The sequence below is a fragment of the Erinaceus europaeus genome, chromosome 8 (assembly GCF_950295315.1).
Source record: "Erinaceus europaeus chromosome 8, mEriEur2.1, whole genome shotgun sequence".
Taxonomy (NCBI): Eukaryota; Metazoa; Chordata; class Mammalia; order Eulipotyphla; family Erinaceidae; genus Erinaceus; species Erinaceus europaeus.
The window spans coordinates 3,537,312-3,553,041 of NC_080169.1; the positions used below are offsets into that span (position 1 = coordinate 3,537,312).

A 15,730-nucleotide genomic window follows, 5' to 3' on the forward strand; every position below is an offset into this window, starting at 1 on the left:
AGTTTTTACTAGAAAAAAAAAGTATTGTTAAGCAATTCCAGTGAAATTACAGACCAGAAAGACAGTGTTAGTTCCAGAGAAAAAGGATAAAATGATTATAAGATACTTTTTGAAATTTGCAGGATAGCAAGAAGAAGCAACTTATTAGAAACGGGTGATCCACTGAAGGAAAGAGGGACAGGATGTGAGTCATGAATAGTAAGGTCCTTGATGTTTTTTTTTTTTTTTTTTTTGCTCAGAAGGGTGTCCAGACCCACTGAGAACCCAGCAGGATGGCACATACCTGGCAGGAAGTCTCGCGAGTTTTTATTCCTCATATGACAGAAACTGTCATATAGGCGGAGCCCTTGGGAGAACTCTTCTCTTCCAAGGTCAGGGAGGTGGCACTGCATGTCCCTGACCCTCTGCCTGGCCCCCTCCACTTTTGTTTTCTTTGACCTCTCATCTCCTCTCATGGAGGGAGCTAGCTCTGTCTCGGGGGGCTCTCTGGGACTCCTCACCAGCTGAGAGCCTGAGATAGAAGCAGCAGGTGGGGATGTTCGTCCCAAAAGGTGTGACTCCCAGCAGGCACCCAGGCAGGACTAGCTCCTAGAGTCATCCTTTGAATGAAAGGATTATCGTTTCTCACAAAGTCATAGATAAATTGTTGTTTTTTCAATTAAAGATTCATGTTGATCTGGAATTCTATCTAATATTTAGAGACTGGAGCCGGGAGAGAGAAAGAGAGAGAGAGAGAAAGTTAATATTCTCTGTGAGAAAGACAAATCACACAGCAAGTTTCTGGAGCATATGTGTTGTTAAAATTCGCTCCAGCAGGCCGGGCTAGCTTCGCAGTGGTAGACAGGGATGACCAGAGACACAGGGCTGGGCAGAGAGGCTTTATTCACGAGCGGGCAAACATGTGCTCTCCTGTCTTTCTGCTCTGGCGGCAGAGCGAGACCCTTAAACTAATCACCACACTGATCTGTCCTGCATCCTTCTTCTCCCCTGGCCGCGCCAACAACTCCCGAACTACTTAGCCTAGGGGGCGGGGAGAAAGAGAGGCGCCAAACTAGCAAGGGCCAAACCAATTCTCCTGGTGGGGGAGCAAGACCAAACCAATGTGAAGCATACAACACATATGGGTCAGAAACATGGGAATGATAAGTGACGGACAGGCTTTGAGGAGATGAAAGAGTAAGGAAATGAGTCAGGTCACACTAGCAGATGACTTTGATGTCTCAGTAGGCAAGGATCAGGGGCTCTGGGCCCAGGGAGGTGCTCTCAGCACTAGAAACAGGTAGAAACTTCCATCCTATGTTTATGTCTACTTTTAAAATATTAGTTGTACTCTTATTTGCTTAAAAAAAAAAGATGTGAGTCTGTGTAATGACTGGCAGGTGAATATGAGGCCAGTTCTCAATCATGAAAATAATCTGTGCTGGGGGAGGTTAAAAATTACAGAATTTTAGGTATATTCTGAAGGACCCATGACTTTACTCATTTTTTTTTCCTGAGCCTGTCATCCAATATGCAGCCTGACATCCAAGTTATTGTCTGGGGAGATGATGTCATGGCTGGAAAAAGGCTAGAAAGCTGGATCAGGGAAGACAGTAGCTCCCAATATGGGAAAAGTGTATAAATATTGTTGACTGTAAGCAAGCATGATGCCAGCCAGACTTCCCTGAGCAGACGACCTCACCAATGTGTCCTGGAGCTCTGATTCCCCAGAGCCTCACCCCACTAGGGAAAGAGAGAGACAGGCTGGGAGTATGGATCCACCAGTCAATGCCCATGTTCAGCGGGGAAGCAATTATAAAAGCCAGACCTTCCACCTTCTGCATCCCACAATGACCCTGGGTCCATACTCCCAGAGGGATAAAGAATAGGAAAGCTATCAGGGGAGGGGATGGGATATGGAGTTCTGGGGATGGGAATTGGTTGGAATTGTACCCCTCTTATCCTATGGTCTTGTCAGTGTTTCTACTTTATAAATAAAAATTTTTAAAAAGTTACTGACTTAGGCCAGGGAAAGAAACGGACTTATGCAGAAGACTTTCATGCCTGAGGCACCAGCAGTCTCCAATTTATTCTTAGGCTACCCCCATAAACAAGAACCACGCAGTGCTCTGGTAATAAAAAAAATAAAGAAATAAAAAAAAAACTTGTAAGTTACTGAATTGAAGAGATTTCTAATTGAATTGGTTTGGGATGGGACTCAGCAACTTGCCCTTGTGATTCTAACTACCATTCTTAACATCACTGAGACATAACACCTGGTTCTTAGAGAACATAGCACCTGGTGCGGTCACTGTGTCTATATGCTCTTCACAAAGAATGTTCCTAAGTTAGTACGCATGTGTTCCAAAGGATGTTTTGTCAGTCAGTGAATAGAGGGGAAGAAGGGAACTTAGAATGGGTCAGTGAAAAGTCCAAAGATTATCCAAGAAGCATAACTGAAAGATTTCAAAGAAGAGATAAGTTGATCCCCCCCACGTAGCCCTGCTAACTATGCAGTCAGCCACCAACAGTTCTCAGAGGACTTACTTCACATCAAACACCACACTGCTGCAGACAGAAAGTGAACTAAACGGCTCCTCCCCACCCCCTCTGGTGGCTAGGATTCAACTGGAGAGAAAGAGCAGTGAAGAAAACAATCATAGTTTCTGGCTGTGACATGGGAGTGGACCCCCCTAGGTGCTCTGAGTATCCGCAGTAAAAGGACACGCCATGCAGAAGATGAGTCTGAGTCAGGAGGTGGGATCCATGGGGCTGAAATCCATGCCAATAATAGCACCAGGTCAGGACAGAGTACAGGTCTTCAGGATTGACTTGACCACAGAAGATTCCTAATAGCCTAAGAGATACATGATGACAAGTTGAAATAAGTTGATCAAGTTGGGGCTAGGTGATGAAACACCTAGATAAACATTCACAGTGCAGTGTACAAGGACCCAGGTCCAAGCCCCTGGTCTCGCACACCACACACACACCTGCAGGGGGAGAGTTTCACCAGTGGTAAAGCAAGGCTGCAGCTGTCTGTCTGTCTCTTTCCCTCTCTAGCTCCTGCTCCCCTCTCAGTTTCTTCCTGTATCTGTCCAATAATAAATAAGCATTAAAAATAACTTAATAGGGAGTCGGGCGGTAGTGCAGCAGGTTAAGAGCAAGGACCAGTGTAAGGATCCCAGTTTGAGCCCCTGGCTCCCCACCTGCAGGGGAGTCGCTTCACAGGCGGTGGAGCAGGTCTGCAGGTGTCTGTCTTTCTCTCCCCCTCTCTGTCTTCCCTTCCTCTCTCCATTTCTGTCTGTCCTACCCAACAACAATGACATCAATAACCATGACAGCATTAAAACAACAAGGGCAACAAAAAGGGAAAATAAATAAATATAAAAAATTAGATAAAATTTAAAAATAACTTACTAAAGCCACAGTATGAGGACCTGGGTTTGAGCCTGAAAGTCCTAGTCTTGGTCTTTCTGGAGAGGAGGCCTGCCTTGAAGCTATCAGGAGACCTCCATCCACCATCAGCATGCAGAAGACACTCATCACTGAAGTGCGCCCAGTGGCTTGAGAGACCTGTTCTAGGAACTGAAAACAGACTAAATCCTTTTTAACACATGAAACTCTGAGGCTGGGAATTGTGTGGAACTGTAGTCCTCTGATCCTATGGTCTTGTCAATATTTTTATTTTATAAAAATATTAAAAATTAAAAAATATATATCATACTTTAGCTTTGGACAGAATAGTTTGGATTCCCTTATGATTAAAGATCCATGGGAGGGGGCCGGGCAGTAGCACAGTGGGCTAAGCACACATGGCAGGAGTACAAGGACCTGGGTTAAGGATTCAGGTTAGAACCCTGGCTCCCCACCTGCAGGGGGGTCGCTTCACAGGCGGTAAAGCAGTCTGCAGGTGTCTATCTTTCTCTCCCCGTCTCTGTCTTCTCGCCTCTCTCAATTTCTCTCCTATCCAACAACAATGCTATTATACAATAACAGCAACAATAATAACTACAACAAGGGTAACAAAAGGGGAAAAAAAATAGCCTCCAGGAGCAGTGGATTCACTGAGCCCCAGCAATAATCCTGGGGGCAATAAATAAATAAATAAATAAATATCCCAGGGAGAGGTTGGCTGTCAGAATCTGGGTACAGAGGAAGATCTATGGACAAGGGTAGTCCGAGGCTGCCTGCTGGCTTTCACTGGAGGGATGTAACAGCCGCTGTGACCTCAGAGGAGTAGGGAAGAAACACTGGCCCTCCCTTTTCTCCTTTCCTCCAAGCCCCTGTAAGTACCCTGTTCAAAATGGAGTGCCACACGCAGCCCAAAGCATAGCGTCTACTGGGGCACAAGGTAGGAAGGGGAGTGAATCTAGAAAACCCAATACATTCTGCTGTGATCCTGTGTTTCCCAGCTCGTTCATTTAAACTTCCAGACCCAACATGTTCCAGGTGCCAGAAGACACGGGGGTGAAAAGTCTGCCCTCAGAGACTGTCTCTGAGTAGCAGTGTTAAAGAAGTCATTAGCGGGAGTGGCTCTCTGCACACCTCTTTTCTCCTCTATTGTTAACTGGACAATAGGTGTTCAAGGAAGTTCTTATGGAGTTTTCTTTTCCAGTTTTTACTAACTTATTGCTCATGAACTATGATCAAACATGGGTGTTCAGCAGTCGAGTCTAAATATATCATTGAACAGACATAAACCTAGATCCCCTTGCTTGAAAATTGATTCTGTCTTTTCAGTTTTACAATTAAATGATTCTGCAAATTACTTAAACTGCAATAGAAGTTTGAATCCAACAATGATCTTTTGTTGATACTTTTGTTTGGAGCAATTTCAAATTATGGCTGGTGCCCTGGGAGAATTCCTCTTCTATATTCCTTTAAGTTTTTAATTTTTTATTTTATTTATTGGGTAGAGACAGCCAGAAACTGAGAGGGAAAGGGGGGATAGAGAGGGAGAGAGACAGAGAGGCACCTGCAGCCCTGCTTCACCACTCATGAAGCTTTCCCCCTGTAGCCCTGCTTCACCACTCATGAAGCTTCCCCCTGCAGGTGGGGACCAGGGCCTCCAGCCAGGTCCTTGTGCGCTGTAGCCTGTGCGCTCAGCTGGGCACACCACCTGCCTGCCCTTCCTCTCCTATATTCCTAAGTGAGCCAATATTCTTATTCAGGAGAATAAGGATGATCTCTTTAACTATCACTAGAAGTAACTTAACTGAAAAAAGTTGTTGCCCCAGAATTTCGAGAATATTGATTTTTTTCTAACAAATCTATTAATGGATTTGCAGAAATTCTCAGAATATTGTCAAGACCTTTTTAGTTTTATGTTAGCTAAGATAATGAACGAGTTAGAGTATGACTGTGTCGTTATTTTTATATTGCTTGGCCTAAGCAATTCATCACTTCCTTCTCCCCCACTGCTCCATTTTGCCCTGCCCTTTCTTGCTCTAACTTGCCTTGAATTGGTTGACTTGGGACAGACCATTATGATGAAAGCATACCACATATTTCCAATTTTGGGGGGGCAGTTTTTTTCTTTGTGTGCAACTCTGTACATTTTAATATTTATGGGGTTGCACAAAATATTCCTATTCATCACAGCTCAATAGCTAGCAGGTCTATTTGAAGCTAATTCTTTATAACATTTTCAATAATTCAATAACCTTATTGATTTTCCTGTAGCTTTGGTAATGTTATCGTTTGCCTTATCTGGGAATAAAAAGCTCTTTCTTTTTCTTTGAATTTGAATTTCAGTGGCCCAACTATGAGAGCTTTGATCTTGTTTTTCTTTTTTTAACCCAAATGCCTATAATTCCTAAGAGTGTTTTGAGAATGTTGGGTGTTTGCTATTCTTTGGTTAAAATGCAAATGTGAATTTATGCTGTGAAAAGAAAAAACTATGCAGGACATGAGCCTTCAAAAATGGCAGCTGGCAATAGGCGGGGGATTAATTCATCAGCATTTCTCCTCATCTCACTCTGACCTTCTGTTTTCAGCCACCCAATGTAAGCATGGCGCCGTGTATGACACCTGTGGTCCGGGATGTGCCAAGACTTGTGACAACTGGAATGAGATCGGTCCCTGCAACAAGCCGTGTGTTGCCGGTTGCCACTGCCCAGCAAACTTGGTTCTTCACAAGGGAAGGTGTATCAAGCCAGTGCTTTGTCCTCAGCGGTGACCTTTGTTCCAGTGCGTAAGACTTTGAAACTTGGTGTCCTTGACACTGAAGTAGAAGAGCCAATGAAGGACTTCTAGTATTTGTGTGCTGATTCTGAAAACATACACACACACACACACACACACAGAGTATATATGTGTACATATAGAGAAATATAGATATATTCAGAAACATTTCATCATTTATATAAACGACAGGTGGATTATTATATGTATATTTTTTGCTATAAGACATGTATCGTTTCTAGGCTCCTAATGTGTAAGTCATTGACTACATTGTATAAATAAACCAAGTGTCTTTAATTTAATAAGGCAGGATGCAGACCTGTCAGACGGCCTCAGCAGCACATACCTGGGTCAGGTGAAAGGAAACGCCCTCAGAAACCCTGTATTGCCTGCCTGCATTGATTTTAGCTTTGAATCAGTGGGAAATGTGTTTCTTTGGAGAAGGCAAATTTATCTAAGGGCATTTCATGGTTCCAAGCAAAGAAATGTGTGCCTAAGAGAGACGGCTGGTGACTGGTGAAAGGTTCTAATGATGCGTACAAAAGCAAAGGACAGGCTTCAGAGCCATGGTCTGATATTATTTCTGAGATGTATGGGCTAGTTGCCGACTAGTACATATTCATCACCAGAGCATAGCCAAATAGTCAAGGGATTTCTTGCCCTCATTGGATATTCCTTAAGTTTCCTAATTACGTATGTGTGTGTGATGGATTGCCCACGCACGTCACACACAGAGGTTCAGCTGCATCTGGCCGACATGTTAATTTCATTGAGCGTGAGTGATATTTGGAGAAACAGCTCTGCATCCTATAAAGAAGCAATTCATTGCTGTGAATCTCAGCTTAAGATGAACAAAGACAGTGGATCTATCTAAGCCATCTGTATTTTGTGGTTATTCCATGGATGAAATCCAAGTCCTTCATTGTATCTGGAGAGTTTCTAGTCCAGCTTGTCACTAGTCCAGGTAGTCACTACTTGGTGACTACCTCTAGGTCATAGTTTTTATGCAAAAAGGAAACCTTTACTGTCCATTTTGCCAGTCCAAAACCACATCTATATATTTGCTCTAATTTACTGATAGTTTATTTAGACCCTAGTAATTTTTTTGACTTTTGTTCTCATCTGAATGAAGTGAAACTATCAAAACAAATTCCATGGATGTCTTAAAAGTGAAATGTTCTGCACTGTAGTAAATAAACTGGTTGAGACTGACAACAATATGCTTTCTACTTCACGATGTGCTCTGTTACATCCCCTAGATAAGCCATACTAAGCTCAAGATTGTCAGATTTAAAGTTTTATTCACATATGTTTGATGTACCTTCAGTATTTTTTATAAAATATTAAAAGCAACCCCCAATTTTTGATAGTCAACACATTAGCATTACTTATTGTGGCACTTCCATTTCTTTTATATACGTTCCTGACAGCTAAAGAATTTGGATTTCTTACTGGGTAATCTCCAGTCCTTTGAGTAAACTGAATAAAGGCCAGACTGTTATGCGAAGTGGTTGAAGTGTCAGGGAACATGGCTGCCCCTGCTGTGTCTGGCCCCTGAACATCCCAGGGGTGGGACCCTCAGTATCCAGGTCATTGCTATAGTGTTGCCCTCAGAAATAGAACTTTCACCCAGAATTTCCACAAGTATTTGGGATCACACACTTTTTCTGATCTGTAATCCACTGAGGCTATGGGATGTGTGGGCAGGGTTGATAAGAGACCCAGAAAGAAACTGGAGAGATGATCCCGGGGAGCCCGGTGATGGTGCACCTGGTTAAGCGCACATATTGCCATGTGCAAGGACCTGGGTTCAAGATCCCAGTCCCCACCTGCAGGGGGAAAGCTTCATGAGCGATGAAGCAGGACTGCAGGTGTCTCTTTGTCTCTCCCTCTTTATCTCCCTCCCTCTCAATTTCTCTGTGCTCTTTAAAATAAATATTTTTAATATTTTTATTTATTAATGAGAATGATGAGAGGAGAGCAAGAAAGAACCAGATATCACACTGGTACATGTGCTGCCAGGGGCTGAACTCGGGACCTCATGCTTGAGGGTTCAGTGCCTTATCCAAGTGTGCCACTTCCTGGATCACTCAAATAAATATTTAGAAGGAAAAAAAAAAAGCTGGAGAGACAGCATGACAGTGATACAAAAGGCTTTCATGCCTGAGGCTCAGAGGTTCCAGGTTCAATCCCCAGTCTCACTAAACCACAGCTGAGCAGTGCTCCGGTGTATCAATCTGTCTTTCTATCTGTCTTTCTCTCCCCCCTCTCTGATATCGCTCTTTAAAATTAATAAAATATTTAAATAATAATTTTAAGTTAAAAAAGTATTCTTGGGGGTGGGCGGTGGCACAGAGGGTTAAGTGTACATAGTGCAAAGCATGAGGACCACCTTAGGGATCCCGGTTCGAGCCCCCAGCTCCCCACCTGCAGGGGGGTCGCTTCATAGGCAGTGATGCAGATCGGCAGGTGTCTGTCTTTCTCTCCCCCCCTCTGTCTTCCCCTCCTCTCTCCATTTCTCTCTGTCCTATCCAACAACAACAACGATAAACAATAAGAGCAACAAGAATAAGAACAATGGCCTCTAGGAGCAGTGGATTCATCGTGGAGGCAGTGAGCCCAAGCAATAACCCTGGAGGCAAAAAAAAAAAAAATCTCCTTAAAAAAAAAAGAAAAAAGTGGACCTAGAGACCCTGGTTGTAATATAACCTGCATAGCACATATCAGTCGGAAGCCATTATATACAGTAGCCGGATACCTTTATACTCATGATCAGCTTTGTTCCCACACTGTCCTGAAAGAAGAGGTAAAGCAGATTAATTGATGGTTTCTGAATAATTTAATCTTGGTCCATTCTTTGTTATCATTATTACTATTATGTCACTGGGCCAAAAGAAACAGAGACAAGAGGAAGAGAGGGAAATATACCCCAGCTTCCCAGGCGCTAAGGAGGCCAGACTCAAAGCTGGTCTGTGTGTTTGGTGAGCCTCCTTGCTCACCTCAATTCCTTTTCTCCTTCAGATTCTTTTTTTTTTTTTAAACTTACTTTGGACTTTTTACCTTTGGAAGAAGAATGCAAAAAAATATATATATATCCAACAGAAAAAATAAATCAGTAGGGTCATTTATTATTTTTGATTCACCCAAAGCCTGAATAACTTTACTCAATAAAATTAAATGATATTTCCCAATATTTTAAAATCATGATTAGTCATAGTAGTTAAGAGCTGGAAGGTCTTCATGGATCAGTTTGCTCAATGTTTAATTATACACTTGGGTAAGATTCCACATGCAGGGGTGAGTTTAACCTTTGCATATTGTTTTGTTTTAATGGATCTCTATTTCTAGAAGAAAGGACTGCTCAAAATGCATTCCCTTTGCCTGAAAAGATCTGGAAACATCCTTCCATTTTGCTCCTATCAGTCATAGAGAAGGTCTTCAGGCCTTTAATTCCTCAAACTTTTTTTTGGGGGGGGTGTGGGGGACATTTTTACTCCCAACCTTTACTCTGATGTTTGTTTTAATGGGTATGTATGACAAAAGAATCTGGGGAGACTTTAGTAACACAAACACTCATGAATGCATTTCTCCCCCCCCTCACACACACACTAGGGTTATTCCTTGGTCTCCAAGCTGACACTACTAATCTGGGGCACCCGGTGGCCATCCCCCCCCCCCACCTTTTTTTTTTTCTTTCTGGCTTTTATTGGATGGGAAAGAGAGAAATTGAGAGAGAGGGCAGGGAGATAGAGTGAGAGAAAGATAAACACCTGCAGACCTGCTTCACCACTCTGGAATTTTCTCCCCTGCATGTGGGGAGTGTGGTGGGGGTGGGGGGTACACTTAAAGCCGGGTTCTTGCACTTGGTAATAGAACTCGGCCCCTGAATACATTGTTCTCTTTAAGGAGAATCACCTGGTTCTATTCCATGAACTTTTAGTGCATAAATCAAGTAAACCCCAGTTCTGTGCTTGCAGGAGCTCTGTGCAGTTCCCTCCTGGTTGGGTTTTTCTCCACTTTGCTGCTCTTTGTCACTCACATTCATCTGGATCTGACAAGCATCAAGTATCAAGCTGGAAATTTCTTGCTATGGGAGAAGCAGAATGCCTTAGGGGACAGGAACCAAGATACTTTAATTAGCTCCTCCAAGCATAACCCTCAGGAGCAGGCAAAAATAGTCTCCAAGTCTAAATCAAGAAGCACAAACCTTTACAGAACTTGGGACTTTAATTCTGAAGAATCACAGTGTTCAAGAGGCTAAGAATAAGTAACCTAGGAGGATAAAGAAATGCTGGTTGTGCTGTCCCGCAGTTAAGAATCCTGACGCTCCGTCCTTTAAGGGAAAGACGGGCTGCAGAAAGAACCATGTTGCTACACTAGGTTAAGTTTGATCGGCTGATTGGCAAACCCCCATATGAAACGCCTAGCTTCACTGTTACTTTCTTTCATAGGAAACCTGAATCAGATCAGCTTGATTTCAATGTGAGGAGCTGTGTGGAGGGGCAGTTGTAGAACTGCCTCACATGCCTGAGGCTCTAGGCTCAATTCCAGGCAGAAGTATCAAGGTGAAGACCACAGTTTCCACAGTTGCTTTGCTCGCTTCTCCTGTCTGTCTTGAAGATGTATTGTGCAGTAGTCCAGTTGACAAATTGTGGAGGACTTGAGAGAATGAGTCAACATACAGCAAAAGTACAGGAAAGGTTTATCAGAACAGACAAAGAATAATCAAAACCCCCTCCCCCCGGAAGTGATGGTCTGACAGTAAAGAACCAATTGCCTGGGAAGTCAGGTGGGGCTGGGGTGGGGGTGGATGGACCATGGAGTGAAAATCAGCTGCTGGCTGTTAGGCAAGAATCCCCTTCTTGTGATCTTTTGAAGAAAACAGAAGCAGAAATACTCCTCTGTGGTCTCCATGTGGAGTGGGATCATGAGAATTTTGTCATAGCAGGCGGCATGGAAGTGGGATTTTTGGACGAAAGAGGTGATGGGTGAGTCCTTCAATAATTCACATGAGAAATGATAAGCTGTCCCCTACAACCCCCCCCCCCCCCCCGGCCAAACTAGGCGGTAGGAGAAGAGTGAGAGAAGGACAACTTCATGACAGACTGGGGAATAAATAGGTAGGCAAGTGTTTGGCTTGAGTATTGGGTGACAGCACTGCTAATCACAAGAGAGAAAAAGGCAGCGGAGTTGGGTGACAGAAATGCCTCTGAGAAATCATGATGTTTTCTATTTTTCTTTTTTTTTGCCTCCAGGGTTGCTGCTGGCACTGTTCCTGTTGGGATTCCCCCCCCCCATTTTATTGGGTAGGACAGAGAGAAATTGAGAGAGGGAGGGGAGATAGACAGTGAGCGAGATAGGCAGACACCTGTCACAGCTTGTGAAGCCACCGCGCCCCCCCCCCCAGGTGGGGAGCTGGAGGCTCAAACCTGGAACGCCACCACCCAGCCCCCAAATCATGATGTTTCCTTTTGTTGTGTTTTGTGTTCAGTTCGATCTAGCAGACATCCAGGGTGTTAGGATTAAGTTGTTGTCCTTCCTAATAGAATCTCGCTCCCTAGTGACTCTAAAGCAGAGGAGTCCACAGCTGACTGTGACACCCCAAGATGCATTTTTGTGTTGGAAGAAGAATTTCCAGAGAAAGTGACATTTGAGATGAGCCTTTATTAGCCTGACTAGACTCCAGCTGTGTAGCAAGTGTGTGTGTGTGTGTGTGTGTGTGTGAGAGAGAGAGAGAGAGAGAGAGAGAGAAAGAGAGAGAGAGAGAGAGAGAGGATGCAGTTTGCATATTTAAGATGCAAATCACTGCTTAGATAATGAAAAATACAGGCAGACATTCTGGTTGAAGGCAAGAGTAACTGGGCAGAGAGGCACTGGGGTGGAGTGGATTCATACAACATTTTTTTTTATCAGTGTGAAAGAGCATGTTTTATTATGTTTATTTCTTCATTGGACAGAGAGCCAGAAATCTAGAGGGAAAGGGGTGGGAGAGAGGGACAGAGAGATCCCTTCTTCTTCTAGCGTTTGCCAGAGAGATCCCTGCAGCCCTGCTTCATCACTTGCAAAGCTTTCCCCCTGCAGGTGGGGACTGTGGGGGGCGGTCATGGCTCCTCACAGAACTTTTCTGAACTGTGGGGCTCACACAGTCTGAGAAGTCTTTGACAGGCTCCCTTGATGTCTAGTGTGGAGAGTATAAGGAGAGTTTGAGGGAGAGTTGACATTTTTGTCCTAAGCCCTCGCTGCTTCCTGCACCTGGCTGTTTCTGAGTTTCCTTACTGCCTCTGCTGAGAGTCTACAGAGGGAGCAAGTTGCTAATGAGATTGTTCTGAGCCAAACGTGCTCACCTGCTAGCGCACAGCCTTTGTTTGCCAAGTGCAGCCCTGTGGGGTCCCTTGCACCATATGGTAGTGTCATGGCGCTCGGGGAGGCTCTGGTGCTGTGTATTCCTCTCTCTATCTCAAGTAAACATCAGCCTTGGCACCGCAAATATGTCGGTGAAATGCAAATTAAATTAAAAATAAGGGCTGGGGAGACAGCATAATGGTTATGCCAAAAACACTCATGCCTGAGGCTCTGAGGTCTCAGGTTCAATTCTCAGCACCACCGTAAACCAGAGCTGAGCAGGGCTCTGGTCTTTCTCTCTGTGCCTTTCTTTCTGTATCTCTAGGTCTCTGTCTCTCTCTCTGAAATTAAGTAAATAAAATATTTCAAAAATATGTTATAAAATTAAATTAAAATTGGCACTGTTTTGTGGGATCTTTAGTGTTGACTGAGGCATCTTTCAAATGGGCCCAAGGTCTGTGTGTATGCATTTATATACTTGTTTATTTGAGGGGTTATGATAAACTGAAATACCACTTCTCCAGGTAGGTATATTTAACAACTACTTTTTCGGACTTACCTATGATCTGCTGATAAAGATAGAGTCACTTAGCATTCAGATGAAGTACATGGACTAGTAACCTCCTTGTTATATCTACTCCTCATAGCAACTGTCCTAAAACATAGTGGCAGAAAGCCTTGAAGCTCAGCTCACCCAGAATCCTAACACGAGCCATTTCCAGCCATCATGCCATCGCCTACTTTCCCGACTTGGGCCTTAGAAACTGACATAACAGCTTCTCTCTCTCTCTAACTGGGGCTTGGCTTACTTAACTAATTCTTCTGAGGGTTGTTTCAGTGTTAGAATTCTGGACTCTAGGAAGTGTCTGTGGTGATGGAAGAGTTTCACATTGGCTCTGTGAGTTTAAACACCATTTGTTATGCTGTCATTTTCACCATGTTTCGACTTCTAAGGAACCACATCCTGGACAGCTCCTTCTGGCTTGGGGGGGTAGTTAAACGGACATGAAGGGGGACACAGGGCACAGGAAGGCTGGCTGGCTTCCTCCACATGCTGTCTGCTGCCCTGTCAGCCTGTGACTGGTGTGCTCCTGCCAGAGGAGTGTCCATGCTGGGAAGAAGGCTTATTCAGCAGATGCCTGCCATCAGCATGAATTCTTGCTCCCTTTACTTGTTCTCAAAACTGTCTGTCTGTGATAGACTATTGAGGCAGCAGTGGTAGGCACTGCCCCACTCTCCAAAGAGAGGCTGGTCAGCCTACTCTGCCCCTGGAGGAAGACTGGGCCAGAAATGAGAGCAGCCTAGAACGTTCCCAGCTGTGACCATGGACTGTGAGCTCAGACTGACAGGGACTCAGAAGTCACACAGGCTCCTGTGCTGAATATGAATATATATGGGTCCTGGGTGAGCTGGATGGGGTAAACAGTTTTATTCTATTTTATTCATAGATTTTCTTCAAGTTTGGGAGCTACTCTCTGCCCTAATCCAACTTTTTAACCCTATTCTCAACTCTCACACCATCTTCTCAGAGAAAAATTTTGTCCAGCTTCATGTTAACTATCAAACTCCAGCAAAAACTACAATAGTCATAGGCCCCTAGGAACATGCCTAAAATAGACCTCCTAGCTTTCTTCTACCCTAAGATCGCCATTGGTTCCTGTTCAGTAATCATTTTTTTTCCAGATTTATATCTTGTCACCTTATAGCCACCAAGTTGCAGATGCTGCTATGATTCCATCCTGACTTCCCTGGACAGACGGCCTCACCAGTGTATCCCAGAACCTCACCTCTCCAGAGCCCTGCTTGACTAGGGAAAGAGAGAAACAGTCTGGGGGGGGGGGGTGTAGATCCACCTGCCAATGTTCATGCCCAGTGGAGAAATGGTCACAGAAGCCAGAACTTCCACCTTCTGCTCCCCATAAAGAATTTGGGTCCATGCTTCCAGTGGGGGACAAATGTTAGGGGAAGATGACCAGAGGGCTCTGAACTCCAACTCCATCAGGGCCCAGAGAGAGAAGAGGAAAAAGGGAGAAATGTTTGGAAGTAGTAATATATGTGTGACTTGGAAAGGAAGAGGATATGGGACCAAAGGAAAAAAAAAAAGGGCAAGTATATAAAATACAGAGAGATGCTTGTAGAAATAAAGTTGACCCGTATCTACAGCCTTTGGGAACTGCTGGAGCTTCCAGTGGAGGGGCTGGGAACACAGAGCTCTGGTGATGGGGACGGGGCAGGATTTGTGTCCCTGTCATCTTGAAATTTTGTAAATCCATATTAAAGCACTGATAAAATTTATTTTAAAAATGAGGCAGAAAGAAAGAATAAGGACTAAAAGACAAGCTTATCTATCGCATGAACTGTTTCTGTTCACCCTTGGGGCCTCAGAGAAGAGATAGAGTTTGTCCCATCGAAAGGCATTCTTCCATTTCATGTGATGGTGTTTTGTGAAGATAAATTTTTCGCAGTCAGTGCAGTGCAACCTGAGTGATCTCACTGTCGTGACAGATCCATAGGGCTGTCTGTATTCTGTGAGTCGCTGAGACGAGTTGGGAAAAATTCTTCCAATAACTTGTTAATACACTAATCAACCCCACGTGAAAGGCCTAGCAGATGAGTTGAAACTCCAAACCAGTGTTGTTTGCTTGGGCTGGGAAAATCTTAGTTATCCGTAGCATGACCATTATGCTTGTTTTCTTTTCTCTTTGGTTTGAGATACACAATATTCAGATATAGTTGGTTAAAGAAGATGACGATGTCAACCAGAGTAGTTTGTCACCAGCTGGAAAATCTAGCCACGTTGGGAGATGTTAGACACATCTCAACTCTTCCTGAAGGTCAGAGTGTGTCTCTCGGCTTGTTTTTACTTGTTCATTTATTTATTTATGTGGGCAGAGACAAAAAAAAATTTGATGGGAGGGAGGAGACAAAGAGGGAAAGCTTTACCACTTGTGACACCTTCCCCCCTGCAGGTGGGGACCAGGGGCTTGAACTCAGGGCTTAGTGCATGGCAGCATGTGCATTCAACCAGGTACATTATCACCTGGTCCCTCTCCTTTTTATTTTACATTGATGAGAAAAATCTTAAGCAACAATGCAGTATGCTTATTTTTTCAGTAATTTTAATTTTATTGTTCATTTGCTTATAATTGACACACATCATTATGCTAATTTCAAGCATTCAACTTAATGAGTCATTGCAAAATGATCCAAAATAAAATCTATT

The 15,730-nt window shown here is 43.8% G+C and overlaps 1 protein-coding gene across 1 annotated transcript in view; it reads left to right on the forward strand.

Moving 5' to 3' along the window:
• BMPER (BMP binding endothelial regulator) overlaps positions 1–6,497 on the forward strand; it is a 292,909-nt gene extending 286,412 nt beyond the window's left edge. The window contains exon 19 of the mRNA XM_060195832.1: positions 5,979–6,497. Coding sequence (XP_060051815.1) covers positions 5,979–6,160 — 182 coding nt within the window. The 3' untranslated portion in view covers positions 6,161–6,497. The remainder of the gene's footprint in view (positions 1–5,978) is intronic.
• Positions 6,498–15,730: the final 9,233 nt, after the last annotated feature.